Below are 17,855 nucleotides of genomic sequence, written 5' to 3'. Positions count from 1 at the left end.
AAAATAACAATAGTAAAAAACCTCCCAAAACAAAATCAAAACAAAAAAACAATTCCTCAGTTTTCTTAGCTGGATGTAGTGGCCCATACCTGGGATCCCAGCTTCTCTGGAGGCTGAGGCAGGAGGATCCCTGCCTTGAGCAACATAGGGAGACACCCATCTCCAAAAAAAAAAAGAAAAAGAAGCCTCTTCTTTATTCTACTTAATCTTTCATTTTGTTTTCTTTTTTAATTTTACCACCAATGTATTGTCATAAATTTGGTTTCACATAACTTTGAATTTTATCTAAGTAGCATTGTATATGTTATACAGATTTATCACAATTTATTAATCGATTGTCTTGTTTCAGAGAAGCAACAAATGAGCATAACACATTGGTTGAATCATCATGATAGCAATCTAAGTCTTCATATTTCCCACAGTACCTAAAATAAAAGTAGAAATATTAGATGTATGTTGGGGGTTAGGAGTAGGGACACAAACATTTATTCCTTAACAAATACCTAGAGAAATGAAAATATGCCCAAATAAAAATTATACAGGAATGTTCATAGCAGAATTATTTATAGTAGCCAAAAAGTAGAAATAATTCACATGTCTATCAACTGATAAATGGATAAATAAAAATGTATGACCATACAGTGAACTATTATGTATCCATATGAAATAAAGAATGAAGCATCTGTATATGTGGCAGCGTGAACATGGAAAATGTTATGCTAAGTGAAAGATGCCAATTACGGAAGACCTTTTATTGTGTAATTCCACTTATGTGGTATGTCCAGAATAGCAAAATCTATAGGAACAAAAAGTAGGTTATGATTGCTGAGGGCAGAGGAAGGATAGAGGTGCAGAGAGGAAGAAACTGCAAATAGGTAAAGGTCTTTGGGTGGATAAAGAAAATGTTCTAGAATGTGGTATATGCCTATATCTCTGACTATACTAAAAACCATTGACTTGTATGCTTTAAATGTGTGAATTGCATGGTGTGTGAAATATGTGTCACCAAAGCTGTTATTAAAAGTTATCTCTTGACCAATTAGCACATGCCACACGGACCTGGGCTTTGATACCCCAGCTAGAGGAGGTTCAGAGTGAATGCATAATGAATCCAGGCAATTAGGGAAGACACTCAGTTCTTTAACTAGTATCTGTAACTAGAAATGGGCAGTGGGCCAGATAACCTTGAAAAATCTCTTTCTGGTTCAAGTATGAAGTTCAGTTGAGTGTTTTTCGTGGGAACTGTTTTGCTGTCCATAAATTTATAAATGTGTTTTAAAATGGGTATTGTTTTCTCTTTGCTTTTTCTAGTTATCAAGTGCTTGATGGAAAATCTTGAGGAAGAGGTAGCTCAAGCTGAAAATTCCTTGCTTCAGGCAGCGGCATCGTTTCCAATGTATGGGAGAGTTCACTGTATAACAGGAGCTCTGCAGAAGTTACCACTAAAGTAAGAACATGCACAGCCGCCTCTCCTCTCAGAAGCACACTTAGGCCCCAGCTTTCGCCTCTTATCAGTGTGTCCTGGGAACGGAATGTAGTCTGCTGCCTTAAAGAGAATAGAAAATTAGACTTATAAATCTGTTTATACGTTTTTGTGTTTCAAGTATTTCATGTATTACACAATTTTGAAACACATTCTTTAAACTCCTTTTATGTATCAATTTCCATTATTAATATTTGTTTTTTGCTTTTGGTATAAGTGTCCCTAATGTCCTTATTGCAGCAGCCTGCAGTTGGTGAGTGAGTGGAGACTTTTGGTGGAGAAGCTCCTGTCCATGTCCTATAGGCTTTCTGCTGTGGTGTCTCCTGTCATTCAGAGCTCCTCCCCCGAGGGCCTCATCCCCATGGACACTGATTCAGGTCAGCAGACAAAGAGAGCTATAGTGCTGTTGTTTGATTATTATATCATCTGTCTCTCTTCTTTGGTAATCATATCTTTGGAGAGATATAAAAGCTAAGTTAAGAAAATAAGAAAGGCCTGTAGAAGAAGATAAATAGTAAATATTTATTGATTATATTAGTGAATGAACAATTACTGAAAGGATAGGAGCCAAGCTTAGTGTCTGGGAGGTCCTACTGTGGCATGCATAGGTACTTGAATAAGTCCAAAAAAGATTGGCTATTAAAGATGTGCACAAACATAAAGTGTACCTTTAAAATGAAGTAAATTTATATTTCAGGTTAAAGTTTGTGAATGCATTTTGTAATGCAGATGAGAGCCTTTTATTAGGAAGAGTCTGAGTATATTATGAACACATGCTGTCCATACAATGAAATACCTTGGGATGATATTTAAAGTGGCCTGGAGCAGTGTGTTTTACATAGAAAATGTTGGCTTTTTAAAAAAATAATAATAAGTTGGATAATGTGTTGGTTCATGATGCTAAGACACATTTATTTAGGTTAATGTTTTAGCTTTCTTTCTTTGTACATGAAAAAAAAAAGTAGTCTTTTTTTTTTTTTTAACTTTTGAAAATTATTTATTTTTATGTGGTGCTGGGGATTGAACCCAGTGCTTCACACATGCTAGGTAAGCGTTCTGCCACTGAGCTATAGCCCCAGCCCAAAACATGTAGTGTTATAGCTGATATTTGGATTAGGCAAATACCAGATTATTCTGGATCAAAGGTCTGAATATTTCAGTTACCTATTGTAGAAAGAGCCTATAGGGTATGCTAAAATTCTTTGTGTAGGGAGTTCTAAAATATCTTTGGCTCACAGACTTTTAAAAAATTCTGTCTCATCTTTTGATTGTCTTTATTTTTCCTCCTTCTTCCCCATGTTATCTGTCATGCATTCTGAATTTCTTGGGAAAAAACCTCCCAAGAACCATAGAATAAATGAACAGGATCCTTGAAATTTTATTCTGATTTTTCCTCATCTTTGTATGGTATCTTTTGGGCTAGTGTTACTTTTTCATGGCTATTGAAGTTTGTTTGGGGCAAAATTTCAGTGAAGAGACAAATGAGCATAACACATTGGTTGAATTTTCATGATAGCAATTTGAATCTTTATATTTCCAACAGTACCTAAAATATAAGTATAAATAATAGATGTATGGCTAATACCTGTTCTTTGATTTGTTCATCTATTCTGTATGATTACCTGTTGGTATTTTTAAAAAGTCAGAGCTTGGGGGCTGAGGTTGTGGCTCAGTGGTGGAGTGCTTGCCTAACATGTGTGAAGTCCTGGGTTGGATTCTCAGCACCACATATAAATAAATAGATAAATAAAATAAAGGTTAATCAACAACTAAAATGTGTGTATTAAAAAAAAAGTCAGAGCTTGGCTAACTTCTTATTACCTAGCCATTCATTTATTCGTTCAGCCCATGTTATTGAACCTTGGCCATGAACCAGTTTCTGTTCTAGGCACTGGTACTCCGTAGTGTACAAAGTGTTGCATTCATGGAGCTTACTCCTAATCTAGTGAGTGCTCATTGAGTAAAAATGAAATTTAATGTAATACTAGGACTGTAAACCACACTGAGAAAGCAGTATATTATATGATGTATTTAAAGCCAAATATGGAGTCTTCATGATATTCTTATGAAAGACTGTTTGGTTGTTAATTTTAAAGAATTTTTTAACATTTATATTTTTAAATTATATTGCAGATAGGGAAACAACCTCTTAAAATTAATTGAAGTTTATTGGACTTCTTTCACATGATAAGCATCATGTTTGAGATTCTTTTTTTTAACCTTTATTTATTTAATTATTTAAAGAATATTTTTAGTTGTACATGGACACAGTATCTTTATTTTGTTTATTTACTTTTATGTGGTGCTGAGGATGGAACCCAGTCCCTCACACAGGGGAGGCAAGCGCTTTACCACTGAGCCACACCCCAGCACACCTTACCTTTATTTTGCTGAGGATTGAACCCAGCACCTCTTGCATACTAGGCAAGTGCTCTACTGCTGAGCTACAACCTCAGCCCCGTGTTTGAGATTCTTAAGACAACACAGAAGCAATGTAAATGAAATGGCAGCCTTTGTTCTGTGGATGGTTATGGTTGTATTTTTTATCATATCTTCAGCCCAAATTGCCATGTTTTAAAAGTACACTGAAAGGGGGCTGGGGATGTGGCTCAGTGGTAGAGCATTTGCCTAGCATGCACAAGGCCTCAGGTTCAATCCCCAACACTGCACCTCTGCTAAAAGAAAACGTCTACTTAAATATCATGAAGACTCTATACAAATAATTTTCACATTACCTACTCTGTCTCTTCTAATAGAGGTTATTATCAGGTGTTGAAAATTACACAATTTTTGAGTGCAGGTACCCCCAAGGGAATTTGCATGTGATGTGGAACTGGAGTTTCGTGTCTTTCTTGCAGAGTCAGCAAGCCGCTTACAGGTGATTCTCAAAGAGATTCAGCCACGAGATACTAACGATTACTTCAACCAAGCCAAAATACTGAAAGAATGTGATAGTTTTGATTTGGAGGACTTGAATATCAGTGTGTCAAATATTGATACTTCTGCAGAAATCAAAGGTAACATATGTAAAGTTGATATGTAATCATTGTTTTTTCTTTCTTTTTTTTTTTTTTTTGTATAGTACTGGGGATTGAAGCTAGGTCCTCATGCATGCCAAGTAACAGCTTTATCTTTTAGTTTTAGTTTCAGCCCCAGGTGATTAAGTAATAGTAAAATATATGGAATTTTTTTATATAATAAATGAAGTCTTTCTTTAAAAAAAAATTGGTTTTGGAAATGATCTGGTTTTAGGAATGAATTTATAAGACTTTTAAAACCAGAAAGTGATGTGTTCCAGTTCAGCATACAAGGTGGCATAGCAGAAGGCTTTTGAGTGCTAAAATCCTCTTGACAGGCCAGGTGCTGTACAAGCAGTGTTGCTCCTTGAATCTGAGTGGGGCAGCAGTCATCTCCTTGCAATGGGGTTCATTGGTATCTGCTGTGCAAGTTCTTAAAGTAGAACAGCCTTTTAATGGAAATAAACTTTAGTACTCATCAAAATGTGAGGTGCTTTGTTTTACTAGGCCACCAGAATTTCAGTCTCTACCGCCTGTTTTTATCATTAGTTGTTACTATTGAATTTTCTGTGGTACTGTGAAGTCATCAGAAGCAGTAGTTTCTTGATTTATTACATATTCTGCATTCTCCACTAGGTGGCGATATGGTTTTACAAAATTGTTTTTGCAATTATATTTTTAAAATTACAAAAACTATTATTATGTGCTTATTGTAATAGTTTCACACAACATAGAGATAAATACAAATTAAAAACAAATTAAAGCTGACTGTTATTACTTCCTTTTCCACTTTCCTGTTTAGTATATGTTCTTTTATACCTATGGTATGTTATTTATATATATTTAATCATTTAAGTTTAGTGGAATTTTTTTTAAAAAACATGGGATTACAGTATAAATATTATTTTATTATTTTGTTAATTTGTATTTTTAATTTAAAGTTTATTTTGGATTTTAAAAATGTCAGTACTAAAACACTCCTAAAGGGGATGGGGATGTGGCTCAAGTGGTAGCGAGCTCGCCTGGCATGCGTGTGGCCCGGGTTCAATCCTTAGCACCACATACAAACAAAGATGGTGTGTCCGCCGAAAACTGAAAAATAAATATTGAAATTCTCTCTCTCTCAAAAAAAAACAAAAACAAAAAACAAAAAACAAAACACTCCTAAAATACTCCTAAAGCTAGAATAAGGTAGTAAATCAGGGTAATTGTAGCTTATTGGCCATGGGATTTAAATATATCTTGAAGGAGATTTTGTATTTTTCTTTAATTTATTTTTCTTCAGTACTAGTGGTATCAAACCCAGGGGTGCCCTACCATTGTGCTACAACTCCAACCCTTTTTATTTTTATTTGAGACGTGGTCTTGCTAAGTTACTGAGCCTCGAACTTATGAGCCTCCTGCCTCAGCCTTCCAAATTGCTGGGATTACAGGTGTGCACCAATGCACCTAGCTTTTTCCTTTGATTTTTCCTTTGGATAGGACAAAGGGGAGAGGGGAGAGGGCAAAGGGGTAGGAAAGACAGTGGAATGAGACAGACATCATTACCCTAGGTACATGTATGATTGCATAAATGGTGTAACTCTACTGCATACACAACCAGAGAAGCAAAAAATTCTGCTCCATTTGTGTACAATGAATCAAAGAACTTTCTATTGTCATGTATAACTGATTAGAACTAATAAATAAAAAACAAAAGGAAAGAAAAAATAAATATGTAGAAATAGAAAATAAAGTTCTTTTCTACTCAACTGATATAACAGCCATATTTGCCAAAATAAATAAGAAGTGTATTTATTAGTCATTCATATAATACTTTATGGATATTAAAGAGGCAGAGAGAATTTGTTTCATTAATTTCCAAAAGTTAGACTTAAGTTTTGAAGGAATATTTTGTTTTTAAAAAAATTGATTTTGAAAACAAATTAAAAAATACTTAGCATGATTTCCCCTCATGGCACATGCTTGACAAATATTAGATTTTTTTCTCCTGAATAAATAGAACATATAACAAATTGGTTTGTTTAAATGGATTATTCTTGGGGAAATTATGAACAAGCTTGTTCTAAGAAACCTAGGGTGTGAGTAATCGAGTGTCTAGTGTTGCAATAGTTTTTTTTTTTTTTTCCCTTAAGGTAAAGAAGGAAAAACATGTGATGTAACTGCTCAGATGGTGCTGGTGTGTTGTTGGAGAAGTATGAAGGAAGTTGCTTTACTTTTAGGCACACTGTGCCAGCTTCTACCTATGCGGTCTATGCCAGAATCTTCTGATGGATTATTAACAGAGGATCAGGTAAGGCTCCAGCAGGTATCATTTTGGGTCAAGATGTAAATCACAAGCTTCTATTTATGATCCAACTTTTAAAAAATTTTTTAATTTTTCTTGAATAAAATTTTACAGCTGTCAACTGAAAAATAGTTCACAATAACTTAGGATTTTAGACCTGTAGTACATTTCAAAACTATGGCATTTTAGGAATATTTTTATATAAGCATAGTTTTTAACCTCACTTTTTACTGCAATATTATTTTAATTCTCTTTCTCCATTTAATATACATAAACTTAAATTTTAGTTGAAACTCTCTAGTAAAACTCTCCAAGTCTCTTAAATTTTGCAGAGGAATACAAAGTAACATATTGGTTGATTATGAATCTTATGTTTCCCACTACTTCAATAATAAAGTTGTAGTCACTTTGGTTTTTTTGGCTGACTTTTATTTTAAGACCACAAACTTAGTTCACCATCTGGGACTGTTCAAGGGACTTGAGTGCAGTGTTTACAAGAAATTAGTTTACCACAAGCATTTCATTTGGAAATATTTTAGATTTATTAGATTTCTGTTTTTAATTGATTCCCTCTTCCTTTCCATATGGTTTCAACAAATCCATTTCCCACAGTTTTCCAGCAAAGATATATAACACATACTTTCATTTTTAACCTTTTTCAAATAAAGATAATTTTTTCCCCTAGGGTATTACAACATTCAAGAACAAAACAAATATTGTAGTATGCTAATGCTGATTATTTCTATAATCACCACGTGACTCATTCCATGGAAATAATGCTAATATTTTTATTCTCACACTCTGTGGCTCATGTGCTTGCATCTGGTTAACAGCTGGCCTGTGATGTTGCAAGGCCCCAGGAAGGAGAGAGGCAAAGGCGAACAGTACACTGTGGGCAGCATTATGTTCCTTATTCTCCCCCAAATCAAATAGGCGTTAATGTTCTAGAGTTACTTGGAGTGGTTGCTGGTAACTGGCTGTAGCGCCAATGCCAACATCTTTGCTTAGGAATCAGTTATGATTAATGATTACTTCACTGTTGTTTACCATCTTGCTATGAAATAAACATGTGCCTTGATTTCTCATCTTCTCTTTCCAAGGACAAGTTAAAACATATAGTTTTTTGGGGGTTGTTTGAGTGTATTAAAAATAAATTAAGGGAAACATTTTGTTTCCACTATAACTGAGGCAGACCTGAGAGCTTCCTATGAAAATTATTGAAAATTATTTTGCCTTGACACCTTTTCTGATGCATCCAAAGTTTAATGCAATGTAAGTGAATTTATGTGGGATAACTATGTAAAAATTCTGAATTAAGATGAAAGAGATGTTTGTAAAAAAACTCACAGACTAACAATAACAATAATAAAAAGACAGGCTCTTAAAAATCATGGAGTACTTCCAATGGTGATTTGCTTGAATAAAGATAGAATTCTGACTTTTTTTTTTTAAACCTTAGTTTCCATTCTAATGCCCTGCAGTCATTTTTCCAGTGCATTGTTCTGTGATAACTGTAGTTTTGAGAAGAAACTAATGGCTTAACAAGGGATCAAAAATATACGTGATAATTGTGTTCTAGCATTGAAATACTTCTCTCTATGGAAAACTTTATTCTTGATCTTGCTGACTTTAAAGAAATGTCTCAGTTTAGGAGTATTTGGTCCATGAAAATCCAAAGTCATCAAGAAATTAGTTACATGACTGTTTTTAAACAAAAATTTTTGCTTCTTTAAAAATACTCTCATGTCCTTAGTACCTTTAAGAGTTAAAAATATAAATGACAGAGAAGAATGTAATTTACATTGGAATGGCTGGCCACACCTCAGGTATACCTTGCCAAGGGCATGGTTGCCCTGTTGCAGCTAGATCTGCTGTGCCTGGTGGCAAAACTACCAGTTTAAGAGTCAACACCTTAGGTGAATGTGACTCCAACAGACCTGGACACATTGAGGCCGTGACGTGACTTGCAGGCAGAATTCCAGCCTCATGGTGGAGAATGTGAAACCTAGGTTTTATAGTACCAGCAATAACAACTATGGCGGCTTTTACATCAATGAATGGAGGACGCTGTTCCATATAGACTAGCATACTGATTATTCCCTCCACTTTTGAAAAAGTAATATAATTCTATTATAATTTGAAATTTCATGGCTTGAGGCTAGAAGACAGGGAAGATTTCTTTTGTAGCCCAGTTTTCTTAAGAGCATCCTGATTTTATGGCCCTTTGTTAAAGGGAGTGGCCACTTAAATTCCACATATGTGAGTATATCTTATAATAAGGCTAACAGGAAGTAACATTACAATTTGAGGGCTTTTGTTGCTGTTTGAAGAGAAGAACTGAGGCTTGTTTATAATTCCGAGTTTTCAGTGTTGTAGTCACAAACTATTGGAGCGGAAAGGGTCACAGAGATGATATTCTCCAGCTCCTTTGGACAGGAGGAAGCTGAACCCCCTGGATGCTACCTGGTTCTCCCAAGTCACAAAGCTGGTTTGTGGCAGCTCTGGACAGGAACCTGATTCTTCTCCTTCACAGACATGTTCACATGGCACAGTGCTGCCTTTGTTCTGAACTGCTCATTTAATTTTTCTTTAAGTTGAATTTTTTTTTAATTTCTAATACTCAAGCAAATATTTGCAAGCAGCAAGGCAGTAAGACAATTCCCTACTGAACTTTTTAACAAATGATCTTTTCCTTAGATCACGTTTTGTGAAGCAGTATGCTCTCACCCGCTGCTCCACGAGGCAAATGTGTTCATTCAGTGGCATGTCTGACTTTCCTCCTGCACTGTAATCATGTAATGAAAGGTTCTTTCATAATGTCCCTGTATAAGAGGCAGAGATAAAACCAGCTTTGAGGGATGTAAGTGGAGACCCTTCCAGAGTGGGCAGTGCACACAGCCTTATCGCACAGCTTCCTGGATAGTTGGTGTGTGTCTAGGTTTCTAGCTTGATGTTTTGCTGATACAGACTTTTGCTTGATACATTTTCTTGGTCCTCTTTCCATGGGATATCTGATACCTGTTGCCTACTGATTTTTTAAAACAACTTCCTCTACCTGGAGTAGCAATACGTTTACATATCTTTTCTAATATTCCTAAAAAGAAGCTTTTGTGCAAATTTTTCATTCCTCTTCCCTCTACTCATAATTGTTGGCACAGAAATCATATGAATAAAAATAATTGCCAACTATTAGAAGAACTTCTACTTTATTTTTATTTTATTTTTTAATATTTATTTTTTAGTTTTAGGTGGATACAATATCTTTAATTTATTTTTATGTGGTGCTGAGAATCAAACCCAGTGCTTCATGTATGCTAGGCGAGCGCGCTACCACTTGAGCCACATTCCCAGCCCAGAAGAACTTCTACTTTAGATTTGGTTATAACTTGCATAATGCACAGGGCTAACTGGGTTGATATATTCCCTCTAGGTTTTTCATTATGGTTTTAGATTTTTTGAAATGGACTACAAATGAAGTATATGTTTATTAGCATTTGTAAATTTAAAAGTAATTGCCTTTGTATTTTATTTTGCCCAAGATTGATTAGTTTTTAGAATTTGAATTGTGTTGCATGGAAGTTACCTTTTTTTTTTTTAATTTATTTTTTAAATTTTGAGACAGGGTCTCACTAAGTTGCATAGGGTCTCACTAAGTTGCATAGGGCCTCGAAAAGTTGTTGAGGCTAGCCTTGAACTTGCAATCTTCCTGCCTCAGCCTCTCAGTTTGCTGGGATTATAGGTATGTGGCATCTTGCCTAGCTGGAAGTTATCATTTTTAAGTTTTGAAATGAAGTTGAGCATGAAACCACATCTTTTAGTCACCTATTTATTGGCTACCTTACTATATGGGTATGGTGGGGACATAAAAAATAATAATTTGTGGTTTTTCTGACCTCAGAGAGCTTAGAAGGATAATAAGGGGCATAAGACAAGTTCATTAAAAAAAATTCAGACTGAAGGGCAACGGTTAAAATGGCTCAAGATTAAGAATTTGCTAGAAAGCAAAGAATAAACATTCTGGTAAGATATAGGTGAACACCAGAAAACTATGGCCTTTGTTGTTGTTATCCAGGAAAACAATGTTTCAGCTTTGAAGAAATCACTGTAGTAGAGAATGTACAGTTGAAAACATTAATTATCTTACTGGAGGATAAACTTTTGTAAAACATCTCATTTAACCAAAGTGGAATTTGAAACTCAACTGTTGACATTCTCAAAGTTATAAGAAGTGACTTTGTCTTGAATTGAGTCTTATTTTTTAAAATACAAAGTAAAGCCCCAAATGGACATTTCTTGATTGCTGCTGTGCCAGGTACTCTACTAAACGCTTATATGCTTAATCTCATTTATTTCTCACAATCATCCTGTGAAGTAGGCTTTAGTTCACCACCTCCTGGCTTCAAAGTCTAAGATCTTCACCACTGTATGTGCCCTTGATAGAAGTGTCCCATCTGTACTTACATCTTCTTGGGTTTATGTATTTATGAATGAAATGAGTCTTGATTTGTCTACTATATTTATTGTATAGGTAAATAGTAAGTTTTAAAAAGTGAGTTTACATTTGACTTTTGTTGGTGTTATATTCTAGATGAACATTTAGCATCCCTGATTTGTCTGGTGATAAATTGTAGATGTCTGGAGACAAGCATGTAGCTGTGTTTCCCTATGGCAATTTACATGCTATAAATACAAAAAGCATATTAATTTGCCCGCAGAAATAAGTTTATAAAAAGTTAGAAGCAGGATATGCTAAATTAAAAGACAGTCACTTGAATTTAATTTAATTTTATTTTATTTAAAAAAAATTTTAAAGTTTTATTTTAGTTGTAGGTGGACACAATACCTTTTATTTTATTTATGTGGTGCTGAGGATCGAACCCAGGGCCCCACACATGTGAGGCGAGCGCTCTACTGCTGAGCCCCAGCCCCAGCCCCTTGAATTTAATAAAAAAAAAAAAAAAGAAATCATTGCCATTTGTTCTGCATTTTTAGTGTAATTATTTTTTTAAAAATCCTGAGATGTATGCTATTTATATAAAAATATTTTGCAAATACATTATTCAGAAAGAAGGCATTTATGGATTTTTTTTTTTTAAGCCAGGTGTGCTCTACCACTGAACTATTCTCCCCCCCACTTTTTTTCTTGTATTTTGAGACAAGGTCTTGCCGAGTTGCTGAGGCTATTCTCAAACTTGAGAGACCCTTTTGCCTCAGCTTCCCAAGTGGCTGTGAAGAGAGGTGTGTGCCATTACAGGCTTTTATGAACTTTAAATAGGAACTCAGTGGCACCTAATGAAAGGCAATTGAGTTAGAGTTTCCAGAGAACTTTTTAATTAAAAATTAATTAAAATTTTTTTATCTTCCTCTATTCTTACTTTTTAAGTGGTTTGAATAAAATTTGTTCTCCAGTCTGAGTATCTGCTGGGAGATGTCTGGAGGGCCCTTCTATGTCTGCTCATAGACCACATTGCTCACTACTCCATCCCAGTAGTTGGGTTCATCTCTTCCTTGCATCCCCATCATCCATTGTTTTGTAGCATGAAACCTCTAGGTCATTCATTCAGGTCTGCTAGCCTTAGCTTTGTTTATGTTGCATCCATTTAGATAAAAAGACCTAGCTCAGTGTCTAACAGGTGCTTAGAAAATGTTTATTCATTCATTCTAGCCTCCCAGCCTCTTCTCATGTCAATTATGCCTTTCCATTTTGGTCCACCCAAGTGTGTATATCCTGTTCAAGGTCTGGGCATGAAGCCTTTTCTAATTCTAGTGCAGAAGGATCTTTGATTTCTTAGAACTGGGTACCTCTCTGCATATTGATTTTTCTCTGCCAATCTGAAGTGAAAGCCTACTGAAGACAGACATTTATTTTTATCTTCTTTATCTACCCCAGCCATTAAGCTGCTAAGCATTTTGCAGGGTTCCAAAGAAGTACTTGTTTTCTGTTAAACAGTAGTTTTATATATCCTACAAAAGCAAAAATTTCATAATAAGCTTGGTTATTATCTGTGTGTGTTTCTTGGGAGATGAAGAGCAGAATAAAATGAGGAAAGACTCTATTTTACTTTTTTCTTTAAAATGTCATTCTGATTTCTGAGGCCAAGAGTAACTAAGGCAGAGGTCCCATCTTAAGAAGACTGGTCACCCTACTAAGGTCTTTATTATATGCCTTTTGGTTTAGGTCCCTTTGGAGGAAGTTAGGATAAAGGAAGCAATGAAAGTGGAATTACTGCTTAAGGAGATTGCAAATCATTACTGAGTCCACAAAGAAGCACTTTTCTAATAATATTATGTTTTCCTGAAGTATGTTTTGATATCTGTGACATTTTAGGAAACAGAATTAACTAAGAAAGAAAGAAACTATCTCTATGATTTCCTGTTTTAACTTTCTCTGATTTGAAACACCATAGAAATCTTTTATTTCTCTAATAATAGAAATGGTGGATGTGATGAGTTAGCTAACTGGTGTTTCTTCTGGTCCCCATTTTGTAGGATTAGATATTGAGCTTCAGATCTATTTTGAGGATGGAATTTAGATTTAAGTCTTGATAATTTTGTTCAAAATATATTCTGCAATTACTGTTTTGAAGATGAAATAAGACCTATTTTGTGGCCTTTAGCCTCATATAAAGTGACCTTTAAAAATATTAAAGGAGTAACATTGAGATATGAGGTGAATCATTAGATGTTTATAGGAAAGCTTTAACTGAAGAACATGACATATTAATCTTTGGGATCTGAAAGTGTTAGAATTTTAAAAATTTAACTTTATACTGTTTTTCTGGATCTTTGTTGGCCTCGTTTCTGGGTCTTCTTTCTCTATAGGTCACTTGTTAGGTCATCCTAATCAGGTAACACTACTTTCCCTCTGTTTAGAACCCCAGAAGGCTTATGTCATACCAAATTAGATTATAGGTTATGGGCTGGTTCTGAACTTGGCAATTTATTCATTCTAACAGAACAACTTACGAGGTAAGTTCTGTTACAATCCCTAGAGCGTAGATGAGGAAAGTGAGACGCTGCCTGTGGTCACTTTTTTACTCCTTGTGCCTCCTATCACCTCTGATACATGCAGAACACTAATCTAGTCACTCTGCTGAGATGAAGGCTGTTTCAGGGTAAGCAGATCAAAATATCCTGGGATGACTTGCCTTTCCACTCTACTGAGATCTGTGGAGATGTGGATCAAGAGATAGCTGATAACAGCTTTGGTTCTGAGTTTTTTGCAAAACCTGGATTTTCTAAATCCAGTAGCCACCATATATAATGGTATAAAGCCCAGTCAGACTAACCAGTTTAACATCATAAGAACCAAAGCCACAATCACAACTAATTGTTAGTTGTGTTTTCTTTAAATAATCAGTTTAAAATTTGTTTGATTTTGCATGGAGAATAAGTGTGTTGGAAAGTGATTGGCTGGCATTCTAGCATATCCCATGATTCTGAATCACAGTGGATAACTGTTGATTTTTTTAGGATATCCTTTGTACCAAATCTTATGTTGCCATTAACAGTGCATCACTGGAAGGCAGTTATTGGGGGTTATTGTTTACTGAATGTATTGTTTCAGTTTGGGAAGGTGAAAAAATTCTATAGTTGGATGATGTTGAGGATTTGGTTATACAACATGTTCCTGACATGTACTTAATGCCACTGAATTGTAATTGAAATTAATAACTAATTAATAATTTAATTAACAATTAAAATGGTTAAAATGGTAAGTTTTGTTATGGATATAAGAAAGGGAAAAAAAACTTTTATAGAAAGCATGATTATTTTATCCAGGCCTATGTATGTGAGTGCTGTTGTTTGGTATGTTTTATATTGGTGTTGAATGACAGGAGCACACTTTGAAGTTTGTGACTCTGGCATAGGAAGGCAGTTCTAGTGTGGCACTTAAAGATGGCTGACTCTGGAGTCAGACTGCCTGGTTGTGTGTCCTGGCTCCACCACTTACTTGCCATGTGACCTTGGGAAGCTACTTACCTTTTCTGGACTTCAGTTTCCCCATTGTGGAGTAGAGATAATAATTGTACTTGGGCTGGGGTTGTGGCTCAGTGGTAGAATGCTCGCCTAGTGTGGGTGAGGCACTGGGTTCAATCCTCAGCATCATATAAAAATAAATAAATAGAAATAAAGGCATTGTGTCCACTAACAACTAAAAAAAATATTTTATAAAATGTACTTATTTCATGGAATGTGAGGATTAAATGAGATAATAATAAAAAATGCTTAAAACACCATCTGTCACACAGTAAGTGTTAAGTGGATGGACATCTAGGGGTAGGTTCTAAGTTACATTACTTATATACATATAAATGTAAGCATAAATTGAATATTTGTTTTTTATTTTTTCTAAAGGTAAAAGAAATAGGAGATTACTTTAAACAACACCTTTTACAGTCCAGGCACAGAGGAGCATTTGAACTGGCTTACACTGGTTTTGTGAAACTAACTGAAATACTAAACAGGTAAAACAAATATCCTTTTGTGTAGGTTTTTAAAAGACTAAACGTATAAACCATATGCTTGGAGTATAATTTAGTTTTGTCTTTTGATGTTGAAAAGAATAAAGACTTAGTTGGCTACAAAACTCTTGGAAGGAATGGTTTTCTTAGGTCTCATTGTGTGATTTACTGCAGATGATTGAGTGAAATGTCCATACCAAGTTGCTCTCTCATTGAAAGGTGATTTGAAGTCAACTCAAAAGTTTTTGCTAAAAATAGCTTTGAAATTACTATTTCTTTTCATTGAACAAAATGAATGTTTTGTCTGTTTGAAAATTACTTGGCATTTGGAATAAAATAAGCCCTGGAGTTTTTTGCATTTGTATGTATTACAGACAGAGAAAAACACTTAAGGATTTTGTCATTTTCTTCATAATTTTGTTTTATAGAAAATGAAAAGGAGCAAAAAGGAGAAAAGATTATTTCACATTACCTAGAAAAATACTTAGGCATATTTCATATATTTAACCAAATGTGTATTTTTGACATAGGTGTTGGTAGTTTCATTCATTCATATAATAGATTTCCTCCAAAGAGCTTGTGAGGAAACCTTAAATTACTTAATGACTAAGTGTTCATGGCAAGTGTTCTCTAAATAAAAGGTAGTATTTTCCAGGAAAACATTTCTTTTGCCTGGAAACTTTTTGAAATGAAGCAGAGTTCTGCCAGCCTTGTAGCTTCAGCAAACATTTTATTTTGGGCTGTTAAGACATCTACTCCTTGAATATTTTTAAAATGTTTCTTTCACACTCCTGGTGAAAACATTTATAAAACATCTTGGCAGTTATGGGCTGCACAGAATATCTTTAAATAATCCTTTTAAAATGTCCCTGACATTAAAATGCTGATCTTGAAAATATTTTATTATCTTTTAAACTTTTGTTTCTAGTGTAGATATGACTTATGAATATTTTTTCTCACAATGCAACATTTTCTATTCCTTCAAATCAGTTGACCAATACATATTGAATGTTAGCTGTGTGCTTGGTATTGTGTTTATTTTGGAGAATATACTACTTATTTATAAGACATGGTTTCTGTTAAGAGTTTATGGTTTCATTTGGGAAATAAGCAGGGATGAAGTTCACAATGTTTAAAAAAAGGTGTGCTGTGGGCACCTACTGGTTAGAACAGACGCTGGATATAGGCATCCAGCATCTCTCTGTGTGTATGAGGGTGTGCTGCTTGCATAGCAGCCTGGAATGTTAGACCAACACACTTGAATAAGATGAAACTGCCAAACTTTTAAATGAAATTGACGTTCTGTTGTAATGGCATAAGAATAGGCTGGTAGGTCTTCATAGGAGATAGAATTTGTGCTCATGCTTGGGTAAGGTTTGAATGCATAGGAGAAGAAAGCAGGGAAAATCATTCAGAGGCTAGAATCAGCATGGTTTATTGTTAGGTAACTAAGTCTTCTTGTAGTGCTGCTGCTGCTGCTGCTGCTGCTGCTGCTGCTGGGGTTAGTTATTAGCTAGATAGATTGAGGCCAAATTCTTATCAACCTTGAAAGTAAATTTGCTGTGTTAGGAATGGGGAGAGACATCAATTGTTTTTGATCTGATTCAGATCATAGTGTCATAGACAAGAGAAACAATGATGGGATGTAACTTAAGCTCTTAGTTCTTGGTATACCCATTCTGTTAATTGGTAGTGAACTGGTACAAAAGTTAACCTCCTTAGCTTCTTATCTCTTCATCTCTAAAATAAGAAAAAGAATATTTGCCCTCCTGAAAGATCTCTTTGGCTTTGGTTGTATGTAGCAAATAAAATAGATTTTATAAAAACTCTTTGTATTATATAATTTCCTACAAATGTGCAATTCTGTGAGATTTGTTTTGGTTGTGGGGCTGGTTGTATTAAAGTAGTTTTTGGTTGGAGGTGTTAGGTTAGATAGATTGTGATGACAGATTATAGTGAGGAGAGTCTGGATTCAGTTATAATGATCTAGAACCCAGGTGATTGGGGCTTCCTTTATGTCAATGGCTGTGAGGGTGGAGACAAAGATGTGACATTTCAGTTAACTTATGACCTCAGGTAGTAATGGTTCCATATGACAGATGGAGTGATTAGAAGAAAACTCTGGACATATTTTATTACATTTTATGAATTTGTGTGCCAGGAATTAGGGCAGGGCTCAATTGGGTTCTTCTCCTCAGGATATTTGCTGAGTTCAATGGGTAGAATTTAGCTGGCAGATAAACTGTTTGGAAGGGATCTAAACACATTTCTTTCTTGGGGACAGCTGGAAGATTGGGCCTAATTGGGACTATGTGTGACCTCTCACTCAGCATGGCAGTCTTGATATAGCTGAATTCTTATGTGGCAGCAGGCTTTCCCCACAGAGAACAATCCAAGAGAACCAGGCAGAAGCTATCTGATCTTTTCTGACCTAGCGTTGGAATTCTCATAGCATTTTGGTTGTTAATAAGTTTCTAGAAGAGGCTGGATTAATTTTCACCTTCTGATGGCAAAGTGGCAAGATCATGTTGTAGAAGAATGTATAGATGAGAGATTCTGTGATAGCCATCTTTGAAAAATGAATCTGCTGCATGAATCATTGA

At 35.0% G+C, this 17,855-nt stretch overlaps 1 protein-coding gene across 1 annotated transcript in view; it reads left to right on the top strand.

The window, feature by feature from the left end:
• The window catches only part of Thada (THADA armadillo repeat containing), a 323,478-nt gene that overhangs the window by 37,784 nt on the left and 267,839 nt on the right, over nucleotides 1-17,855 (top strand). Inside the window, 5 exon segments of the mRNA XM_077791748.1 lie at nucleotides 1,312-1,447; nucleotides 1,724-1,860; nucleotides 4,342-4,500; nucleotides 6,636-6,793; nucleotides 15,146-15,255. Coding sequence (XP_077647874.1) covers nucleotides 1,312-1,447; nucleotides 1,724-1,860; nucleotides 4,342-4,500; nucleotides 6,636-6,793; nucleotides 15,146-15,255 — 700 coding nt within the window.

The sequence above is a fragment of the Urocitellus parryii genome, chromosome 12 (assembly GCF_045843805.1).
Source record: "Urocitellus parryii isolate mUroPar1 chromosome 12, mUroPar1.hap1, whole genome shotgun sequence".
Lineage (NCBI taxonomy): Eukaryota > Metazoa > Chordata > Mammalia > Rodentia > Sciuridae > Urocitellus > Urocitellus parryii.
This window is presented reverse-complemented; position numbering and strand designations above follow the sequence as displayed.